Genomic DNA, 22,647 nt, shown 5'->3' with positions numbered 1-22,647 from the left:
AAAATATAATCTCTAACTCCTTCCACGGCTGTTGTCAGCTGCCATGACTGTTTGGATTCAATGGATGCTTCTAGCACAGAAACCTAATTAATAACAAGAAATGCAGCTGGGAGATAGCAAGCACACAGCAAACAGGCCGAGCCTTTATAATCACACATGAAGTAAGGGCAACTCATCAAGTCCACATTAATCTGCACTCTGGCTTGGGAGACACCGCTCCTCATAGAAGACGACAGAACGCCATCCATTTGCTCATCTGCGTACACTGGTCCATGCAGAACAGTGAACTCCCTGTCACGCTTCAGATTGCTCTGTCTGATAGGGGAGTTTCCTCTGCCCCACCCTGCCCAGTGAGTCAGAGAACAAACTGTGGTTTAAACCAAAAATTAAAAAAGAAAAAAGAAGCCTTATGTAAGCAGGCAAAAGCATGCAGATGGGTGTGGAATTATTCATGAAGCTGCAAGTCTGAAGCCATGCTGCCTTCTCCCCGCCTGCAGAGACTGACAGGGAGTGTGGGGGAGGTGAAGGCGGGAGTGGAATTCTTGCAGTCTAGCTAGTTTCTTACCGGGCAGTCACTCACCCTCCTCCCTTGTTTCCTTACCTACAAGACAGAGACGCAATTCCTGTCTGCTGGTTCACATGCCAGACACCCACAACAGCCCAGGAACTCCATCGAGGTCTCCCACAAGGGTGGCAGGAACCCAGTTGCTCTCCAGGGTATCTGGAGCCTGATGTGAGGCTCAGGCACTCCAGTGTGGGCTGCGGGTATTTTATTGGAAAGTCAGACAGACAGAGAGGAAGCTCCTCTGTTCATTGATTCACCCTTCAAGTGGCGAAAACGGCTGGAGCCAATCCGATCCAAAGCCAGGAGCCAGGAGCTCTTCCGGGTCCCCCATGCAGGTGCAGGGTACCAAGGCTCTGGACCATATTCGACTACCTTCCAGGCCACAAGCAGGGAGCTGGATGGGAAGCGGAGCAGCCGAGACACAAACTGGTGCCCACATGGGATCCTGGCGTGTGCAAGGGGAGGACTTAAGCCACTAGGCTATTGCACCAGGCCTGGCTTCAGGTGTCTTAACCAGCTCCCAACTAGTAGATCAGATGCTGCCCGCTGCAAGGCAGCCACGTCTAGATCTTGTGCTGGTTTTAAAATGAGAAAAGCAATGTATGTGAACTCACAAGCTCTTTCATTTTCTACTTTAGGAAAACAGTTAGCATTTCATTTGGAGAAGCCGATGACATTTTCAACAGGATGTCAGGAATGACCCTGGGCCACACTGGCAAAGCACAATGGGGAAAAAAAACACTGGATTGAAGTTCAAATTCAGCTTTCAAAAAGAAAATGTTCTTTTTTTTTCTTTATTTTTGACAATCTACATAGTTAATTAGGGCACAAAGGTTCAAGGGCTACAGGAAAGTGGGTAAGACTATTTCCACATTTTTTTTCTATATCTGGGGTAAAGCGGGAGATAAAGGGAGAAGCCCCACCCAGTCTCCCACCCATCCCAGGTCCCCGATGTGGGGCATGCTCTGAGGGACTTGCTCAAGTGGTTTTGATAGATCACCAGTTATGAATTGCTGCCAATCTCGCCATCCCAAGCATGATGAATCTTTTAATCCACCCCCCCACACTGCTTCCTTTATGTAAAAATAGGCTGCCCAGAATGCTTTGGAATTGACAAGGCTTCTTAAATCTTATTAATTGCCTCTGAATGAAACCAACCCAAACAGAAAAAGAGTATTTTGCAATATTTACTAATCCCTGAGTTTTTTCCTTACATATTGGACAGGATTCTCAGCTTAATGTAGTTGTTTGCTTTAAAATCACCGGCAGAATGGTTAAACGTGGATTGCCTTGCTGTGTGGCGACACTGAAACCCGGAAGCTTCCATCAACCACACCAGATCAAAGAGTAGCAGCGTGATTCGGGGTGCATGTCCAGGACCCTTAGTGGGTTGGAATTTAGGCGGCAAATGTCAATTGTGATAGATTTTTATCTCCCTTTGTGTGCATGAAACTTAACTCCCATATCGTAGAAGTCGGAGGAGCACTCTGTGGTATCAGCTGGTCTGGGTGCCAATGCAGACAGGGCTCAGCAGCGGTGCTGGACCTCGGGGTTCTGGGCGTGGCTCTCCACAGGCAAGCACCACGAGGCAAACTCAGTAACGCCCTGCTGTCAACCAGCGCGACTTGCAGCAGTCACATGCACCCCTGAGGGCTTCGTGGATGTCCGTGTCCTGCGTGAAGAAGGCACCCAGTGCTTGCCAGCCAGGATGCTTTTCAGCCAGTGGCTTCGTTTCATAGGTGGCAGAAGTGCAGGCAGCAAACTTGTCTGCGATCTTGCCTCTAAAGTGTGTCACAGCCACAGCTGGAGTTCAAGTCTGGGCCTCTTGTCGCTTCTCCACAACTTCCGTCTCACCTTTTGGACTTTAAAGTCATTAATTCATTGCATCTTTTTGTTGCAGACCCTAGTAACCAAATACAGATGCAATGATGGAACAACTCAATAAACTCAATCTGAAGCAGCTAAATAAACTCAACCTAAAAACATTATATTTCTTTTTTTATGAAGGTTTATTTTTTATTTATTTGCAAGGCAAAATTAGAGAGAGAGGGAGGGAGAAGACTAGATCTTCCATTTACTGGTTCACTCTCCATGTGGCCACAACAGCCGGAGCTGGGATGGTTCAAAGCCAGAAAGCAGGAACTTTGCTGGGGTCTTCCACCTAGATGCAGGGACCCAAAGACTTGGTCCACCCACTGCAGCTTTCTCAGGCATGTTAACAGCGAGCTGGATTGGAAGTATAGCAGGGACATGGACCCGTGCCCATAGAGCACGCCAGTGTTGCACGTGGCGGCATAGCCTGCCAAATCACAATTGACCCTTTAAAGCATTTATTTATTTGAAAGACAGAAAGAGATGGAGACAGAGATCACTCATCTGCCGGTCACGCTCCAGGAGCTTGGGGCTTCCTTGTGGGCGGCAGGAACGCAGCTACATGAACCTTGCCTCCCAGGATGGACCAGAAGAGTAAGCCGGAATTGGGGAAGGGCTGGTACTCAAATCCAGGTCAAGCAGGTACCCTGGGTGGCATCTTACAGTCTGCGCCAAGCGCCTGCGCCTTTCCTTGGTTGAAATAATTTTAAAAAGTGTGAAATAGATTAAATTATAATATGTGTGTATAATGAAACCACAGAGAGGAGGAGATACACAGAGAAAGATCTTTTATCCGTTGATTCACTCCCCAAGTGGCTGCAACAGCCAGAGCCCAGCCAATCCGAAGCCCAGAGCCTCTTCTGGGTTTCCCATGTGGGTGCAGGGGCCCAAGACTTTGAGCCGTCCTTGAATGCTTTCCCAGGCCACAAGCAGGGCGCTGGATGGGATCCCTGTGCGTGCAAGGTGAGGACTTTAGCTGCTAGGCTACTGCACCGGGCCCTGGTTTTTACCTCTTAAATTAGAAGGCGTTGAAAGAATTTGCTTTACTTCTGAACTCTGTGTTTTCATTCAGTTTGTCTCCCCCTGGTGGATTTGTTTTTAAATACTTGCATTTCAGAAATACTACAGGGATTGTTCAGGATGAGTTTTGCTCAAGTGAAGAGCTTTGCTCATGTTATGGAACTTCTAGACAACCAACTTGTCTTTGCAAAGGCTCCAACTCTGGGAGAGTGGAAGTGGCCAGGGGGCTCTGCTCCCCACCCCAGGTGGGTAACCCGAAATGCTACAAAGGCTCGTGGGGTGTCTGCAGAGAGGCATCAGTGGTTTGAAACGGCCAAGGACAAGATGCAGGAGATGAGGGATGGAAGGTGATGGAGTGGAAGGTAAGAGGAGCAGGTTATGGGGTTCTTAAAGTTACATCTGCTTCTATTTTGTAAGTAATGGTTGTTGCGCTAGTTAGGATTAGGATGCAATAAAAAATCCCAAAGCAATTACCCCTCCACTCTCCTTCCCCACCCCCCCCCCCAAAAAGAAAAAAAAAACATGCAAATGGCTTTGAAGAAACTCAGGCATTGCTTTCTGTCTCATGTAAAAGACGTGAAGTAGTAGGCAGTCTGGGGTTTGATATAGAGTTGCTGGTCATGAGGGATGCAGTTCCTTCCAGTTCCTACTCTCCCATCCCTGGGGTGTGATCTTTGTCCTCATGGTCCCTAGTGGCTGCCAGAACGCCGCCCATCACATGCATGTATTCAACTGGACATGTACAAGGACACTGGGAGCTCATTTTTTTCCCCTGGAAAAACAATTAACTGACTTTCCCAACCCCCCAAATAGTTCTTCCCATTTGGTCTTCCAGCTGCCCTCTCACTGAAGAACGGCAATGAGATGAGGCCGAGAAGGGAGGCACAGGCAGCTCTGAAGCTGCGGCGAGAACAGCAGAGCCGCCCCCAGCGGCCTGTGCCTCCTTGGCTTTCAGTGGCCTTTGCTAGTCTTCATTCTAGTGTTTCTTCAAGATGCAGTCCCAGTCTGCCATTCTCCTTTGCCTTCTCCCAGGCTGACTGTCCCTCCAAGCCTCCCCCGCTTCCCTCACCGGTGCCCCTGCCCCCTGCAGAGGCGTGTGCCCCCCTCAGAGGCATGCACCCCTCTCCATGGTGAGACAAGGCTGGGGGTGGGGGGATTGCAAAGCCAACCTTTGCTCCTGTTTTGAGATGAGGCAGACGCTGTGAGTTGCACGGTGTAGGGGGTCCTGGCTTAGAAGGCAATGACAAATCGGGGCTACAGCTGCAGGTCCTGAGTAGCAAGAGGGAAACCCTGGTTTTCCATGGCCAGAACTAAGCAAGGGCTGAAGTGGAGTGAGCTTGCAGCTGGTGGCCAAGGAAATTGGAAATTAAGAAAAAAAATAGTACCAGTAGAGTTGTCTTGGGTGACTCAGGATGTGGTTGTTCCTGATTGAGTTCACATTTACAGAATCCTTGTTGCTATGTTCTATGCTTGAATAGGACACGAGGATATCATACACAAGGTCTCTCAATTCCCCAAAATTCTCGAGTTAACTGCGTACAGTCAAGACACATAACTTCCTAAATTTATACCACAGCATGTAATGTTTCAAAACTTCTATTGGAGCCAGTGATGTGGCATTGCAGGTAAAGCTACTCCCTGTGATGCCAGCATCCCTAATGAGCACTGGTTTGTGTCCTGTCTGCTCCACTTCCAAGCCAGCTCCTGCTAATGTTCATGGGAAAGCAGCAAAAGATGGCCCAAGTGTTTGAGTCCCTGCACCCATGTGGGAGACCTGGAAGAAGCTTATGACTTTGTTCTGGCCCAGTGCTAGCTGTTCTAGCCGTCTAAGGAGTGAGTCAGCCATTGGAAGATCTATTTCTCTCTCTCTCTTTCTTTCAAATAAAAATGCTTAAAATAAATAACTAAAAGTTGTTTCACAGGACCAGTGTCGTGGCATAGCAGACTTAGCTACATTGCATGCATTCCAAATTGGAGGAGCAGTCCACATCTTATATACTCTGCTTCTGATCCCGCTTCCTGCAGATGTGCCCGTGAGGACAGTGGAAGATGGCCCTGAACCCTGCAGCCACGTGGGACATCTGGGTGGCATTCACAGTCCTTAGCTTTGGCCTGATCTGGTGCTTGCTCTCATGGGCACCTGGGGAGCCAATCAGCAGGTGGAAGGCTCTCATGAGCACTTGGGGAGCCAATCAGCAGGTGGAAAATCTCTCTTGCTCTGTTATTCTACCTTTCAAGGAAGTAAATCTGTTTTAAAAATTGCTCCATATACCGTGTGATTTCATTTTTTTTTTTTTTTTAGTAATTGCTCATGTATTACATTCTCCTTTTATAGTTAAACAAGTCAAGACTGGGAGAGGTAAAGTAGTTTTAATGCTGAGCAGCCCTCTTGACTCCAAATTCCCCAAGGGAGGGGCCTGGCATGATGACTCAGTGGCTAAATCCTTAGCTTGCAAGCACTGAGATTCAACATGGGTGCCAATTCTTGTCCCGGCTGCTCCACTTTCCTTTTAGCTCCCTGCTCATGGTCTGCGAAATCAGTGAGGATGGCCCAAAGCCTACACATGTATGGGAGAACCAGAGGAAACTTCTGGCTTCTGGCTTCAGATTGGCTCGGCTCTAGCCATTGGCGGCCACTTGGGGAGTGAACCAGTGGATGGAAGATCTTCCTCTCTGCTTCTCCTTCTCTCTGTAAACCTGCCTTTCAATAAAGATAAATAAATCTTAAAATATATATATATATATATATATATATATATATATAGAGAGAGAGAGAGAGAGAGAGAGAGAGAGAGAGAGAAAGGAAGGCAGATTGGAACCCAGCTGCTATGTCAACCCAGACACCCTGACACTGTCCACTGCCTTGGGGCTTTGCGGGCAACGCAGGGTGGGGATCCAGACACTGACTCAGGCGACTGAGCTCACAAAGACTCAGGAAGCATCAGTCTGCTGGCGCTACAAGCCCTGGGCTGGCTGTGTGGACTCCTGGATCTTGCCTTTCTTCAGAGAGCACACAAGGCCTGGACTTGTAAATCACGGAATCAAATGGAACAAAGTAGAGTTAGTATTGCTCTGCCTCCAGGGCACAGGGTTTCACTGTCCCCCCACTCCGACTTTTACCAGAGTCCATTACAAAAGCACTCATTATTCCCTCCTGTTGGTTCTTCCAGGATTAAGTCATAATCCTCATGCTTTATAAAACGTGTCATTACCGTGCTGACAGAGTGGATAGAAGGCGGGATCCGTACACATGGCTTTTCAGCATTTTGCAGATTACACTGTGCGGGCTAGTTGCTCTCATTGATGGAGCCCTAATCCTACGCCAGGCTCCGTGCTAAGCCCTTTGCCTCCTTCATCTAACTGATTCATGATTACGACTCTTTAAGGCCTGGAACATTATCAGCTGCAATTCCCAAACAGGAAACCCGAGTCACCCAAGGTAACTTTGTCTGCTAGTTAGTGTCATAAAGGCTAGGCAGACAAGCACCTTCTGGGTGCAACCAATACAAGACCAAACTCCCTTTGCTGTAACTTGGAACTGGCTCTGCAGGTGGCCCGTGAGGCTGTGGAGTGTTAGGGGGGCCCAAGGACTTGGGCTATATCTTCTGCTGTTTCCTCTGGCTATCAACAGGGAATTGGCTCAGAGGTGCGGCCGCTGGTTCGTGAGCCTGCATCCAAGTGGCATGCCAATGTTGCAGAAAGTGGCTTAACTTGCTGTGCCACACACACTGACCCACGTATGAATTCCTTTTGTGTGAGTGAAGATTTTTAAAAATCATCTGAAGTACTTTTACCCAGTTTCATAGTCCATAAACTCATTTTTCTTAAGAAGTGAAGGAGACATTTATATCTGTTATTTCAGAAAAGTCTTATTTGAGAGTTCTGAATGACTAATTCACTCTCCTCCAAAACCCTCCACTGGCCAACACTAAGCTGGAGCTGGAGCTGTTTGCTGGGATGAGCCCTTCCCAGCTGTCCCTGGCAGCTGCACTGGCAGGAAGCCGTAGCCAGGAGCCAGAGCTGGGACTCATTCCCACACGCTCCAGTGTGGGACGCAGGCGTCTTGCTACGAGGCTAAATGTCCTCTCCCTTTATTGCTGTCTTATGAAATACATTTCCCTAGATACCCTAATGCCAGTTTTGTAAATTTCAATGATAACTAAGTATATGCATTTGCATTTGTTAGTCTTTCTCTACCATATCCTCTGTTCTCCTTTCTCATAGATCTGAAAAAGACTATTCTACTTTCTGACAACTTCCTGTAACAATATTTTACTTACTTTTTGGAACGGCCTTTGGAACGGCTCCTTTCTCTTTCATTCAGTTTTGCCACACAGTTGGAGCCTTTTCTAGTCTTCCCTTCAATGCAGTTTCATTATCTGCACTTTTGCCTATTAAAGATACTGGTGTTTTTATTTCCTTGGTTAATATCCTTCTCACAGATATGATAATATTTTTGTAATATATGTATTTTCAGGTTTCAAAAATCCTACCTGATATTTTTTGCAACCGAGTTGAATCTTGTGGCATGTTTGTTAACTTTAAATGTGAATGCCTCACCTACAACCTGGGGCTTACAGTAATACTTTTTGAGATTAAATTTAAAAAAAATCATGTCAGATATTCAGCACCCTTCCTACCTCAACCCTTGCATGGCGGGTACAGAAAATTCATCATGAGAATCAATAAGGCGACAGACTGCTCCGCTGGATTTAAGGACGGGGGCCGACACAAAGGCTCAGCGGTTAAGTCCTTGCCTTGCACGCTCTGGGATCCCATATGGGTGCCGGTTCTAGTCCTGGCAGCCCCGCTTCCCATCCAGCTCCCTGCTTGTGGCCTGGGAAAGCAGTCCAGGACGGCCCAAAGCCTCGGGACCCTGCCTTGGGAGGGTGGCCCAAAGCCTTGGGAGACCCGGAAGAGGCTCCTGGCTTCTGCTCAACTCAGCTCCGGCCGAAGCGGCGTGAACCAGTTTCTCTCTTGTCTTTCTTTCGCTCTGTATAGCTGCCTTTCCAATAAAAATAAATAAACCTTTTATAAAAATCCGCTTTAATACGGTATCCGCTGCACCCCCCCCCCGCCCCGCCCATGATGGGCCTTAAAGGCGCCCCCACCGCGGCGCTCCGCCCGAGCCCGGAGGAGACCTGGACCGTTGCCTAGGAGATGAGGCGGGGCGGTCGTACTCTCACCCACCGGAGTTCAACCACCTTCGCTTCCGGGAGGCGGGAGGAAGCCAAACGCAACACCCAGCAGCCAATCAGAAGGCGGGGCGCCTATTCAAATTACGGCCGTGCGGTAGCCGGCGCTCCGGGCCGTGCGGGGTGCTCTGGGGGCTCCGCGGCGCGTCGGTGCTGAGGAGAGCGGCCGCTGGGCTCGAGAGCTTGGCCGGGCGCGCGTGGCGACGCTCTGCCGGGCCACTCGGCGTCGGGTACGTTCCGGAGACTACAGGAGCGCCGGGCAGTGATGGTGGGGGGCTGCGACCGCGGTCCGCCGGGGGACGCCCCGTTAGGGTGTGTGTGGGCAGTGGGAGCCGCACTCCTTCATTTCCCGGTTGGGAGGTCGGCGGCAGAGGCTGATGAGGCGAGATGGCCCCCGTGCCCCCCGGCAGCGGGCCTCTGTTTCATCTACGAGAGGACTCTGAAGCAAAGTGGATGGAGAAGCCGGGGCTTTTAGCAGTAGGTGCGCCAACAGCCCCATTAAAACAAACAGAACGTCATCAGAGCCTGCTGTAGCTTCCGTTGACGAGTGTTTACCAAACAGTGAAGGGGCCGGCTGCTGCGGCTCTGCTTGTGCAGTTTTAGTGCTCAGGCAGTTAATTTAGAGTGCTTCTCATACTCACTTAGTCTTTGACTACGATCTGCCTTGCGACAGCTGTCAGTTTTCCGCCTCCGGATTTTCTACTTGCAGCAGACATCCGACAGGTGTTTGTGGAACTACTATATGTATTCCAGGCTCCCACTTAGTTGTAGGGTTTTACTTAGGCATTCCCAGCCCACCCCTCCATGCTGCTGACTTGCACTTACATTCAGCCATCTGGCATATTTGGTCCGTGTCAAGGGTTACCTGTGTTCCCTCAGCTAAGGAAATCAGGAGGGATCTTGTCTTTGAAAATTGCAGCATCTATCTGAGGGCCTGGCCGGCTAGGGGAACATAAGGAAATGAAAGTTTTTTTTAAACTAATTTAAAAAATTATATCATTTTATGACACAGTTTCATAGGCTCAGGGATTCCCCCAACTCTTAACCCAGCCCTCCCTCCATATTGAATTCCTCCATATTGTTACAGTAGTACAGATCATATACGGTCATGATTCCTTCATTGCGGGTATGGACCATGCGGAGAGTCCAGCGTCTTATTGGCCAGAGAAATTCAACAGTTTCATTGGTAGACCATCCTTGGTCTGAAAGCAGAGCTGGTAGAATATCATCCCCTCCAATGAGATGTCACCACACAACTGAAATGAAAGTTTTTTGTTTTGTTTTGTTTTCAGTAATACTTTTAAATTTATTGAGGGGATAGATTTGTCTGAAGTTGCCGGGAATGACATCCGAGTTAGAGGTTAAAATTTGTTCTAATGTGTGTCTGAGAAGTTTCCTCTGTGGAGTTTCTCTCTGTTCTTAAATGCTTTTTGTAGTATGTGCAATTTAACTTTTTTTTCTCCCTTTTTTTCTGTGGGTTGACAGGTATTTTGGGGAAGTGGTATATAAGAAATGGTTGGAAATCAAATGACCATCCAAAGAAGAGCTTAGGCTCTTCAGGAATGTTCTTGAACTTACTGTGAAAATGTCTGCTCATCCTGGAAATAGCAGCCAGGTCCTTGATGTGCCTTGCAGCCTGAGTGCCCTCAGATATAAGAAGACGGTGAAGACACACATGTCAGGGGGTGAACAGGCTGATCCGTTACTGACGTCTGTGAGTAAAATCAAAGGCACCGACAGCTCCTACGTTATTTCTGCCTGTAAAAAGACGGGAGAGATCCCTGCGAGCCCTAACCCTGCGGGCAAATGGATGCTCCAGAGGAGAGCCACGAGGCACAAAGAGTCGTCCTTGCTGGGGAGTGAGTTGGGAGACCCCACAGAACAACCAGGAGGAACACGTCTTTCCCTACAGCGTCGGGCCAAGACAGGCTGTGTTGAAAAGCAGAAGGCCGCGCAGAGCGTGAGAGCTGAAGCTGTGGAGGATCATGCTCCCGAGGAAGCAGGGACACACGTGGCGAGTGAGCGTAATGGTCGGACCCCGCTGGACGTGTGCTCTGTGCCTGCAGCCGAAGGCCTGAAAGACCTCCCAGTGACGGCTCCTGAGACACGCCTGGAGCCGCTTTCCGCCCTTGGAGGGGCGAGTGCAGGTGGCTCCCTGAAGTGCCTGGGTGGTGCAGTACCCACTGCCTCCCTGAGCCAGGGTGATATTAGGTCAGGGCCCTCTGCAGTGAAGCCCATTGAGAGCCAGTTGGGCAGCAGAGCATGGGCAAGTGCTGGGAAGGACGTTGGGAAAAATTTAAATAAATGTGGAAACTTGGAGAAGAAAACACCTACTAAGTGTTTAGCAGAACATAACTTGACTCCGAAGTGCAGCACGCCTCGGTTCAAGAGCCCAGCTACAGCGATGCTCAGGACCAGGGCAGCTGGCCTTCCTGCCAACCCAAGGCCAGGAAGTTCCCTGCTGGGCCGTCAAAGGGCAAGGTCACAGGAAAGCACGCTCCCTCCGGAAGAAGACAGTGCAGTGCAGAATATGTGTGAGGAGGCAGACACCTTGAAAGTAGAGAACAGTCAAGTGACAGTGGCAGTCCGCGTGAGACCCTTCAGCAAGAGGTAGGCAGCCACGTGGTACGCCCGCGACTCCGCCAGTGGCGGGGAGTGTGATCCTCCCTGCCTCAACACGCAGTATATTCGTGCATCTCCACAGTGGTTGTCAATATCTTAGCGATAGTATGTGGTTGATAACTTTTGGTGATTAACTGTAAAGAAAAAAATTGAAATCCTCTTATTTTGTACATGTAAGTTACTCTAAATATTTTGAGAAGTAGGAGCCACGTAGGTATTTGACGCAGCCTGCTTTCAAAGCTGCAGTGTGTGCCGGACTCTTGTACCTTTCCACTGCAAAGAGCTTTCACTGGGCACCCGTTCCCCAGAGAGAGCCTTCGGAAACTCAATTTGGTGATCATCTCCATCTCCATCTGAGTAACAAAGAGTGGGTTCTATGTGTAGTGATGTATTAGATTTGATTTTCTTGGGAAAAAAAAAATCTGTCTCCAAAAGTGATTGTGGGCTGGACAGTCAGAGGTTAGGGGTAGTGTTGAGACAGTCAGCAGAATTGGTAGTTTTTAACTTGATGCTGTGTACCTGTGTAAGAGGAGGAGGGGATCAGGTGCCTGGTGGCAGACTTATCAGTTACATGCCCAGAAGGCGGGGTTGCTGAGGGTGGCACTGCTAAACTGCTGAGATGGATGGCTGGCCTTTAAAGTAGGATCTTGGAATGAGTTGGAAGGCAGTGAGTAGCGGGGAGGATGTCTGGCCCAGGCAAGAAGTGATGCTCTGGAGTGAAAGATGCTGCCTGAGTCAGAGCTGGAAGATGGTGCACTTGGAGGCAGATGGTAGCTGGTACATGGTGTACCACTTTAAGGGCACGAGCTTAGAGGAGGAGGGACCTTCGGGTCAACAATGACAACCATTAGTAGCTAGAAGGAACTTTGGATTCAAATGTATTTGACTCTTGAGTTTGTTGTTTCGCGCCAGCTTTATACAGATTTGTCCCTAAAACTTCTTTATAATAATGATGTTTCCAAATATGGGTAGACTGTAATAAGTGAAATGGGAAAAAGTATGCTTAAAGAAGAAAAAAAGAGCCTTTTATAAATCTATCAGGTTTTCTTATGAAGAAATCTGGAATCCTATTTTCCGTTTGAGTTGTGACACTGCAAATGTATTTTGGAAATCTACTAGAATTGGTTGCTCATTTGCGTTTTCTTCATAAAGCTAAAGAATTACCTTGCCTTGGAGGAATGTTGTGTTTGGCTTTTATGGGACTAGTACCCATAATAATGACCATAGCTTGATTTTTTTTTCCTTTGTGCTTATTTTTAAAGAGAAAAGATTGAAAATGCATCCCAGGTGGTCTTCCTGAACGGGGATGAAATCTGCGTGGAGTACCCTGACATGAAACAAGCGCACACGTTCACCTATGCCCTGTCCTTCTGGTCCTTTGACGAATCTCATCCGCGCTATGCCAGCCAGGCTACCGTCTACGAGGTGCTAGCAGCGCCTCTCCTAGAGAGAGCTTTCGAAGGCTACAACACCTGTCTCTTTGCCTACGGTCAGACTGGCTCTGGGAAATCCTACACGTGAGTCGTGACACACACACAGTTGACCAGGAACATTAGCACCGTGGTTAGTAGGAAGAACATGGTCTGGAGGCCACCTAGACCTAGGCTCAGGTCTCCTCCACTTTGTATGCAAGCTGTGTAAATTTGAGCAAGTTTTCCAATGTCTGGGTTTACCCACGGGGTTGCGTTTACCTTGAAAAGTATCATTGGCTCCATTTTACTGGAACTTGCAGTTCTTGTGTAAACTGAAACCCAGAGAGACTATCGTGGAACAGTATCATGAGGATTAGAAGGAAGACTTCTGATAAGCAGTAGCTATGATAATAATTCCTATCCTAGAAGAAGATACTCAAATTGTTTCTTAAGAATTATTTTTATCAGAAAGGCAGATTTAGGGTCTTGTGTGATGGCTCTGTTGGCTAATCTTTCCCTTACAGGTGCTGATTTCTGGGTCTTCCTCTGGGTCTCCCATGGCAGTGCAGATTCCTCAGGACTTGGACCATCCTCCACTGTTTCCCAGACCTGGATTAGAAGTAGTGGAGCTGGGACACGAACCAGCATCCAAATGGGATGCTAGTGTTTGAAAGTAGAGGGTTAGCCTGTTGAGCCATTGTGCCAGTCCCAGTACCCAGAATTTTAGTAGCTAACATTTGTTGAGTTCTTACTATAGTATAGACTCTATGCTTAGGGCTTCACTCTGAGTTAGATATCTTTTTTTAAAAAATTATTTTTATTGTAAAGGCAGATATAAAGAGAGAAGAAAAGACAGATCTGTTCACTGGCTAACTCCCGAAGTGGCCATAATGACTGGAGCTGAGCTGATCCAAAGGCAGGAGCCAGGAGCCTCTTCTGGGTTTCCCACGTGGGTGCAGGGTCCCAAGGCTTTGGACCATCCTCTGCTGCTTTCCCAGGCCACAAGCAGGGAGCTGGATGGGAAGTGGAGCATACAGGACATGAACTGGCACCCATATGGGATCCTGGTGCATGCAAGGCTCGGATCTCAGCCACTAGGCTGAAACACTGAGCACTGAATTAGACATTTTTAAAAATTCCCTTTTACAGAATAGGAAATGGAGGTTTAGTGGGTCAAAAAGTTAGTAAGTGATAAATTTAACGACTTATATGTAGACCTAGGCAGATTTGGCCTTAGAGCCCAGATTCATATGTTAACGTTGAGGTTTAAATGGCCTGTTTTATATTTGTACCTTAATCCATTCTCTACAGATCATTTTTAAAATTTATTTTTTAATTGTTTTTCATAATACATTTTTGTAGGTATAGGGGTTCCCCCTCTCCCTGCCTTTCCTGCTTTCCCATTTTCTCCGTAGTATCACAGTAGTAGCAGTTACAGGTTTAACTTTCTATTATTTAACTATATTATGGCATTGTCGATACATGCAAAGGCAGAAAATCCACACGAATCATTTTAAACCCTGAAACTGGGCTGGTGTTGTAGTACAGTAGGTTAAACCTCTGGTTATGATGTTGGCATCTCAAATGGTTTGAGTCCCAGCTACAGCTTCCTGTTGACACGCCTGGGAAGGCAGCAGCCCAGGAGCACAGCATGTGGGAGTTCCCGAAGGACGTGAGTCTTGGCTCTGCCTTTTGAATTTTGTGTGTGCATTAAAAGCTCAAACTAATGAGTGTTTCCCTTTGTTCATGATGTGTCTTTCAGGATGATGGGATTTAGTGAAGAGCCAGGAATAATCCCAAGATTTTGTGAAGATCTTTTTGCTCAAGTAGGCAAAAAACAAACCCAAGAGGTATGTTCAAGCCAGTCATCACCTCTAGGGAAATGCTAAATCTAAGGTGGTGTTCTCATTTCTGGGTCACTTCTTTGGCATGGTGATATGAAAACTGAAGGTAGGGATTTGGAATTTAGACTTCAGAATCATTCTTCCTGGTGGACACACAGTGGTAGAGGGGCCATCTGATGTGCCCTCTTTGCTCTGTTTCCTTTTGTGTGTGTGAGGGTACCGTGGCATGCGCACTGTTGCCTGCATTTGTGCAGTCAGGCAGAGGCACAGGACGATCGGAGTGTTCTGTGTGTCTGCAGTCAGGCAGCAGCACGAGACGATCGGGAGTGTTCTGTGTGTCTGTGCAGTCAGGCAGAGGCACAGGTTGACCGGGGATGTTCTGGGCCTCTGCGCAGTCAGGCAGCGGCGCAAGACAACCGGGGTGGCAGGTGATTGTGGATACTGTGAAGCCGGAAGAGCATCATGAAGCTGCAGCCACAGCCCAGGTTTGGCCCTGGGAGCAGCGCTTGTGCTCTGCCACCCCGAGCACCGTGCTGGCTTTGCTTTTGCTTGTTCGCTCTGACCCTTAGCAAGTGTTTCTAGAACCTTGGCTCTGGCGGGTGTAGTGTAAGACCAAGCTCCTGAGGGCAGAGGAGGTGGCTGCAGCTGCGCGAGATCCCTAAAATCTCTGCTGCAGACGCTGGAGTCTGTTGGTCTAGGTGTAGCGTGGATATTTGTAATTTTGCCCTAGCAATTTCTGTGATGAGGAAATAGGGAAAATACTTTGCTAGGTTTAAACTGAATCCCTGTAGTCAGGAGAAATGGGCTGGTAAACAAGCCATTGCTATCAGTTAATTGCAAATGAATGAAATACTATGGTGGGATACTGTCTTTGTTCATTTCCTGTTGCTATAACAAGGCCACCGACTTATAGGAAAAGAGAATTCTTTTGTTCATGGTTTTGAAGTTCAGTGTCAAGGTGATGTAATGTGATGAGGCCCTTCCTGCTTTGTTATAACTTGGTAGAGCACCTTAAAACAAGAAGACAAGCATGTGCCAGCTCACGTTCTTCTTCCTTCTCATCCCATCACAACTACCCCCCACTGCCTCCCAAAACTCCACCTCCAAATACCATTTGCTTGAATTTGGGGATTAAGTTTCCAACACGTTCCAACCCCCAGTGAACTTGTGAGAACTCATGAGATTGGAGGCAGGGAACAGCTAAGCCTGTCTGTGAAGGATGCAGCAGTCAGCAGCACTTTCCGGGCAGAGGAAATAGATGTACAAAGGTCTGAAAACAAGAAAGCGCAGAGCCTTTGGGAGTCGAAATTGTTTACTTTGTCTCGAGCGTGGAATTCGAGGGTGACAAGAGATCAAACTGGAGAGGGGACAGCACTTGCTTATGAAGGGCTTTGCAGAACATGCTTTCATTATTGTAGAAGGCTCTGGAAGGGTTTTTAAAAATTGGAGGGCGAGAAAACCAACAGAGCTCATATTCTCTGTTCACTCCCCAAATACCAGCATGTGCTAAACCAGAGCCAGGAGCTGGGAACTCAAGCCAGATCTCTCATGTGGGTGGCAGGATCTATTTGAGGGGTCCTCGTTGGGCGGAAGCTGGGCTCAGGAGCTGGACGGCAGGGTGGAGCCCAGTCCCTCTGATGCACGGTGCAGGTATTTGGACCACTGGGCCAGATGCTCACTACTGCTCAAGGGTTTGAAGCACAAAAAGAACGAGCATATTTGCCCTTGAAAGATGTGCGAGGAACCCCAGTGGTGACAGTGTGGGTGGAGAGCGAAGGAGACCTTAGCAGTACTGGTGAGGCTGGACTGCTGGAAATGGAGGAGGAGGGAGACAGGGATTGGTGCCTGGTTAGAGAGCTAGACTGGCTGTTGATGGGAACCTGACCAGAAAAGCAAAATTAAATATACCCTGAGCTCCCTGGGAACAGGGAGACATCACCCTCTCCAGTTACTTCCCTGAACTTCTCATGCACGGTGATTAATTGGATAATAAGATAAGGAGGAGGCTCTGGTGGTCTGGAGAATTTCAGATCAAATCTGATTCAGGTCCAGGTTTAGTAGGAATATGTGAGTGAGAAAACTGGGCTTGTGGGACTGAGTCATCCATTGGCTCTTGAAGACTTTAGAAGGAAAACAATTGAAAGGAAATGGAGAGAGAGAGAGAGTGTGTGTGTGTGAATGTAAAATAAGACAGGAGACTTAGGCAAATTACGCAGCACTGGGTCCAGGTTTTCCATGGGATGGCGTTTTCAACTGAGGATGCGGTGTAATGAGAGGTTGAGATCGTGGGCTGCCCTAGTTTGAATTTAAGCCCTGTAATTGCCTTTTTTGCTCTTGATTTGGAGAGGTTTTGTGTTATGTCCTGGTTGCTAGATTCGTTTCAGATATATGATCTGCAAATTATGTGAAAAATTGTCAAATAGCCTCAGGGCTGCTCTGTTCCTGCTAGGTCAGCTATCACCTGGAGATGAGCTTCTTTGAAGTATATAATGAAAAAATTCACGATCTTCTGGTTGGTAAAGGTGAAAACGGGCAAAGAAAGCAGCCGGTAAGATTAAAACAATTTATTATTTTTTGTTTTTAATTTCTCTTTTTACAAGTTCAAATAATCAGGTGAGGTCTACAGATGACAGGACTTCAGTTTTTCCTGAAGTGCTGTGATATGACAGCAAATTCTTGGGATCCGCAGTCCAACTACATTGTTATCTTGAAAATAAGTTGAACAACATCATTAGTATAAACTCAATTAACTATCAAAATTTGATCACTTTTTGATTTAAGTAAATATTTTGAAAAATCAATTGTTCCAGAATTTAGTTGGATCATGTTAAATTAAAGACCAGTCTGGTAACCTGTAAGCCTAAAAGCAGTAAATTTGTAAAGTTGTCTTTTTATTGTAGAACATATGTTTTAGTAGATTTTGCGGCAAATTGATATTTTGTAAATGGTTTGTAAAAAAGTTTCACAAATAACTTTTAAAAATTCTGTTTGAAATTAAAATTTTCAGTTTTTCAAATGACTTTGGAGCATAAGAAATAAAAATTTGAAGTCATTTGCCTTTAAACGAAACTGGATATTTTCATTTGTGACCTCTACAAATGTACTTTGAAAATTCATGGGAAGTGCAAAGTATGAGCAAATCGTGTACATGGATTTCAGAGTTATTTATTTATTCATTTATTTTGACATTACAATAAACCGATTTTTAATTGCATTTTTCCATGACTGTTTTCAAGTACCTTCATAAAATATTTTAAAATGTATTGTCACAGAGTTTCAGGTGTAAATTAAACAAAAAATGTAAATTTTTGAAGTTTGGTAACTGCAGTTTAGGAAGATATTTAAAAGCATATAAATAATAGCTCATGCAAAATTTAATTAAAAAAACAGTGAGACATTTGTCGTTATAGTATGTTGCTGTGTAATGTACTACTATTAACAGTTTTGGATGTTGAAGCAGTTTCTTAATGTTACATACTATTATTATGAAAACCTTTGCATCTATCTCTAGGATAAATTTTACCTTCAACTCAAAATATAGAAAAAAAATGATCGTTTAGAATTTTACAGGAAACGTTTGCTGTGTTCTAAACAGTGCTGTGCTTGTTTTCTAGCTGAGGGTGAGGGAGCATCCGATTTCCGGGCCGTACGTGGAAGCGCTGTCAATGTGAGTGCTTGCCTCAGCAGGGGCAAGGGGAGGAAGGCAGTGAGGAGCGCCCTCCACAGTGCTTACTGCTTTTGTGTTTGCCTCCCTGACTGTGAAGCCCTTGTTGTCACCTGGTCACACTCCCTTCTCTTCCTGAATACAGTGTGTTGGCTCTTGGGAAATACCTGGCACACGTGTTAGTTACACTGAGCATGACAAGAATTTGATTTTTTTTTGCTCTGAATTCTCTGCTTCTTCTTTTAAGTTAAGATCTTCCTCTCAACCTGCTTTTTTCCCTTATTGATTTAAACTGCGGAAGGAAGAAGGTGTGGAGATGAGTTAAGGTGTTGATGTGCGCTAAGGGTCTGTCTTTGAGGGTTCCAGATGCTTTTCTGGAGTATGCATGCAGTTCCAGTTCCTCATCGAGGCATCTGTCGGCATCTACACCCATTCAGTCATATCCAGATACCCAGCCTAGGTATAGATCTGTGAGGCAGTATGGAAATGTGTATTATGAAAAACAAAAACAAAACAACAACAACAAAAAAAACCCAAACTGAGCAAGAACTTAAACTCAGCCAAGCTAAACTTAGTTTCCAGTTTCATTTTTTGCAAACATTATGAAATCTTCTGTGTTAAAGTATGTCTTAAGGTTTCATGATTTAGACTTCAATATAAAGTCACATACTAAGGTATGTTAGTAGTAATATTAAAGAAAGCATTCTTTTTGATAAAAATTTAGCATCATTTTATTTCCTATCCTTTAGTAGTAAGGCAAATATAAGATTCTGGGAGATTTAGTGTAATCATGTCTGTGCCTTGATTCAGGGGGATCTGCAGAGAGTAACCCTGTAATTGAAAGGTTATTGGCTGTTTTTTGAGAATATGAATATAATCTTCAGTAACATGGAGTTTGTCTTTTTGCTTCATCAACATAGGAATGTTGTTAATTCTTACTCTGATATCAAGGTAAGATTGGTTATATTTTGTCTTTATTTCACTAGATAAGATATGCATATTCATAAGATCATTTCTCTTTACTATTTGCATAAATATTTAATATTTTAATAAAAACTGATTTTGTTTAATTTTTAATAAAAAGTATTCATCTATTAAGAAAGCAAAGAATTGCTATTCTGAGGTCAAAGTAAGCTTTGGCCGTGCTGTCCACCTGGACTGTAGGAGTGGCCTTTCAAAGGCGATTCCTGTGTCTGACAGAAGAAAGCAGGGAGGTTGCGTGCTGTTCAAAGATAAACACTCATTTCATCTTATAAAGTAATTATGAATGGGCTTTCTTTGTTGTTCTTTAATTTGTTTTTGCAATAAACTGCTGATTGGTCGTCTGGTTTCCCTTCCCCCTCTCTTGCTAGAGTTGGCTGGAGCTGGGAAACAAGCAGCGGGCGACGGCCGCCACGGGGATGAATGATAAAAGCTCACGCTCGCATTCAGTGTTCACCCTGGTGATGACCCAGACCAAGGTATGGGTTTTTGTTCTTGATTGTTTTCACAGGCCAGGTAGTTAAAGCCTTCCAGTTGATGATTCTCTCATTTTCTTCATTAAATTAAAAGCTAAATACTTAGTACAGAAACATAATTGGATTTTAATAAATATATACAACTGAATGACTTTTAGTATGTATGGCATTATGTTATCTATAACTGCATTTTAAATCAATAATGATGTGTGTTTTTCCCATTACATCACTGGTCACATCAACATGTGTTAATATGGCCCTGCTGGAAAGCATTCTGCTTAGCAGAGTAAGCCAGTGCTAGGCCAGTGTGGTGGTGTAGCATGCTAATCTGCAATGTGGTGCTGGCATCCCGTGTGGGCACGGTTTATATCCGAGCTGCTCCCCTGGGAGCCCGAGCTGCCTGTGGCCTGGGAAAGCAGAGGAGGATGGCTGCAGTGCTTGGGCCCCTGCGCTCACATGGGAGACCTGGAATAAACTCCTGGCTCCTGGCTTCAGACAGGCCCAGCTCTGGCCAGTTTGTGGCCAATTGGGGAGTGAACCAGTGGGTGGAAGAGCTCTGTCTCCCCCTCTCTCTCTGTAACTCTCCTTTCAAATAGAAATAAAAAATCTTGTTTTTTTTTTTTTAATAAATGATTAGCAATCTCCCATAACGATCCCTTTTAGAGACTGAGCCTGTCCCACTCTTTGCTCTCCTTTGCCGTAGACAGAGCTTGTAGAGGGGGAGGAGCATGAGCACAGGATCACGAGCCGCATCAACCTCATCGACCTGGCGGGCAGCGAGCGCTCCGGCGCGGCTCACACCACTGGGGACCGACTCAAGGTGCGTCCTGCTTGCCCCGGGTGGGGCAGGGCTGTTGGGGCGGCCATGTTCGCAGGAGAGCACAAGCGGTGTGTCTTTGCAGTGCACAGCTGCATCGCTGGGGCTTACAAAGAGATACGCACTTCATGGTTGTGCCTACTTTTCAATGGAGATTTGTAAATTTTGCATCAGGAGCATGTTAATCATTATGGAAGAAAGTAATAACTTAGAAATTATATGGGGGGAGAAATATGTTTTGTGAAATAAATCTGCTGCTGAGAATTTATTTTTCAATGAAAAGAAATTATTTCCTTCCAGGAAGGCGTGAGTATTAACAAGTCCTTGCTCACGCTGGGAAAGGTCATATCTGCCCTCTCGGAGCAAGCCAACCACAGGAGGCTCTTCATTCCTTACCGCGAGTCTGTGCTCACGTGGCAAGTATCCGGGAGTGTGCAGCATTTCATACAATAGGGCGCACTGAGGAGAACGGCAGGCTGACTTGAGCTAGCCCTGGGGTCGGGAAGAAGTTAGCAAGCAGGCTGAGTTCTGGAGCGCGGCCAACTGGATGTCATCTCCGGTCTTTGCATCTGGGTGACTCGGGGCAAGGACCTTATTGCACACACACACACACACACACACAGAGATTTATTTGTTTTTATTGGAGAGGGAGATTTATAGAGAGAAGGAGATACAGAGAGAAAAGATCCTCTGTCCACTGGTCCACTCCTCAAGTGGCCTCAACAACTGGAGCTGCACCGGTTTGAAGCCAGGAGCCTGGAGTCTCCTCTGGTCTCCCATGTGGGTGCAGGGTCCCAAGGCTTTGGGCCGTCCTCAACTGCTTTCCCAGGCCACAAGCAGGGAGCTGATGGAAAGTGGAGCTGCCTGGACTAGAACCGGCGCCTATATGGGATCCCGTTGTGTTCAAGGCGAGGACTTTAGCTGCTGAGCCACGCCGCCGGGCCCCCCTTAGTTTTGTTCTGTGCTTGGGGACACTGACTGTGGTTAGATGGCTATAGAAGAAAAGCCTGATTGTGAGTTTTCTTCCTTGAAGGCTACTGAAAGAAAGTCTGGGTGGAAATTCAAAAACTGCAATGATTGCGACAGTCAGTCCTGCTGCTAGCAGCATAGAAGAAACGTTAAGTACACTGAGATACGCCAGCCAAGCTCGTCTGATAGTCAACATTGCCAAAGTGAATGAAGACATGAACGCTAAGTTAATTAGAGGTGAATGTTTTTCTCAGAACTTAACATTTCTTTGCCGTAGTTTAAATTTATGTAGTCTAGTCTTTTTTTTTTTTTTTTTAGATTTATTTATTTTTATGGGAAAAGTGTATATACAGAGAGGAGGAGAGACAGAGAGGAAGATCTTCTGCGTGATGGTTCACTCCCCAAGCGGCCACAATGGCTGGAGCTGAGCCAATCTGAAGCCAGGAGCCAGGAACTTCCGCTGGATCTCCCATGTGTGTGCAGGGTCCCAAAGCTTTGGGCCGTCCTCAACTGCTTTCCCAGGCCACAAGCAGGGAGCTGGATGGGAAGTGGGGCCACCAGGATTCGAACCGGCGCCCATATGGGATCCCGGTGCATTCAAGGCGAAGACTTTAACCATTAGGCTATTGCACTGGGCCCTATGTAGTCTAGTCTTAAAGCACACAATTTAACGAAGTCAATGATTTCATTGCTCTTATTTTATTATATTTATTTATTTATATTGAATAGGCCAATTTTACAGAGAGGAGGAGAGACAGAGCGAAAGATCTTCCATCCACTGGTTTACTCCCCAGATGACTGCAATGGCCTGGCCCGGGCTGGACTGAAGCCAGGAGCCAGGAGCTTCCTCCACATCTCACACATGGGTGGCAGATGCTTATGCACTTCGGCTGCCTTTCCCAGGTCACTAGCAGGGAGCTGGATCAAAAGTGGGCCAGCTGGGACATGAATTGGTACTCATATGGGATGCTGGCGTTGCAGGCGACAGCTTTACCCATAGCATCACAACAGTGGTCCTGATAATCCCTGATAATCCCTGATAATCCCACTTTACCTACAGTCTTAGTGTAATTAAAAACTTCCCAGTGCCTCACACAAGCCTGTGATTTTGGGTATTGCATTATATGGCTGTCCTGCTTTTGAAAGGGGGGCTGTTCGTGAACTTGGCAGCACTCTCTCAGGTTAAGGTTAAGTAGAAATTCATAGATCA

General features: G+C 46.5%; 1 protein-coding gene across 1 annotated transcript in view; it reads left to right on the top strand.

The window, feature by feature from the left end:
- The first annotated feature begins 10,133 nt into the window (after positions 1-10,133).
- The window catches only part of KIF14 (kinesin family member 14), a 46,977-nt gene continuing 34,463 nt past the window's right edge, over positions 10,134-22,647 (top strand). Inside the window, exons 1-10 of the mRNA XM_058668977.1 lie at positions 10,134-11,262; positions 12,537-12,791; positions 14,449-14,536; positions 16,980-17,078; positions 18,145-18,197; positions 19,115-19,145; positions 19,547-19,654; positions 20,355-20,471; positions 20,769-20,884; positions 21,502-21,674. Of these exons, the coding sequence (XP_058524960.1) occupies positions 10,238-11,262; positions 12,537-12,791; positions 14,449-14,536; positions 16,980-17,078; positions 18,145-18,197; positions 19,115-19,145; positions 19,547-19,654; positions 20,355-20,471; positions 20,769-20,884; positions 21,502-21,674 (2,065 nt within the window). The 5' untranslated portion in view covers positions 10,134-10,237. The remainder of the gene's footprint in view (positions 11,263-12,536; positions 12,792-14,448; positions 14,537-16,979; positions 17,079-18,144; positions 18,198-19,114; positions 19,146-19,546; positions 19,655-20,354; positions 20,472-20,768; positions 20,885-21,501; positions 21,675-22,647) is intronic.

This window comes from Ochotona princeps, chromosome 10 (genome assembly GCF_030435755.1).
Source record: "Ochotona princeps isolate mOchPri1 chromosome 10, mOchPri1.hap1, whole genome shotgun sequence".
NCBI classification, from domain to species: domain Eukaryota; kingdom Metazoa; phylum Chordata; class Mammalia; order Lagomorpha; family Ochotonidae; genus Ochotona; species Ochotona princeps.
The sequence above is the reverse complement of the archived record's forward strand: the minus strand, read 5'-3'. Positions and strand labels throughout refer to the sequence as shown.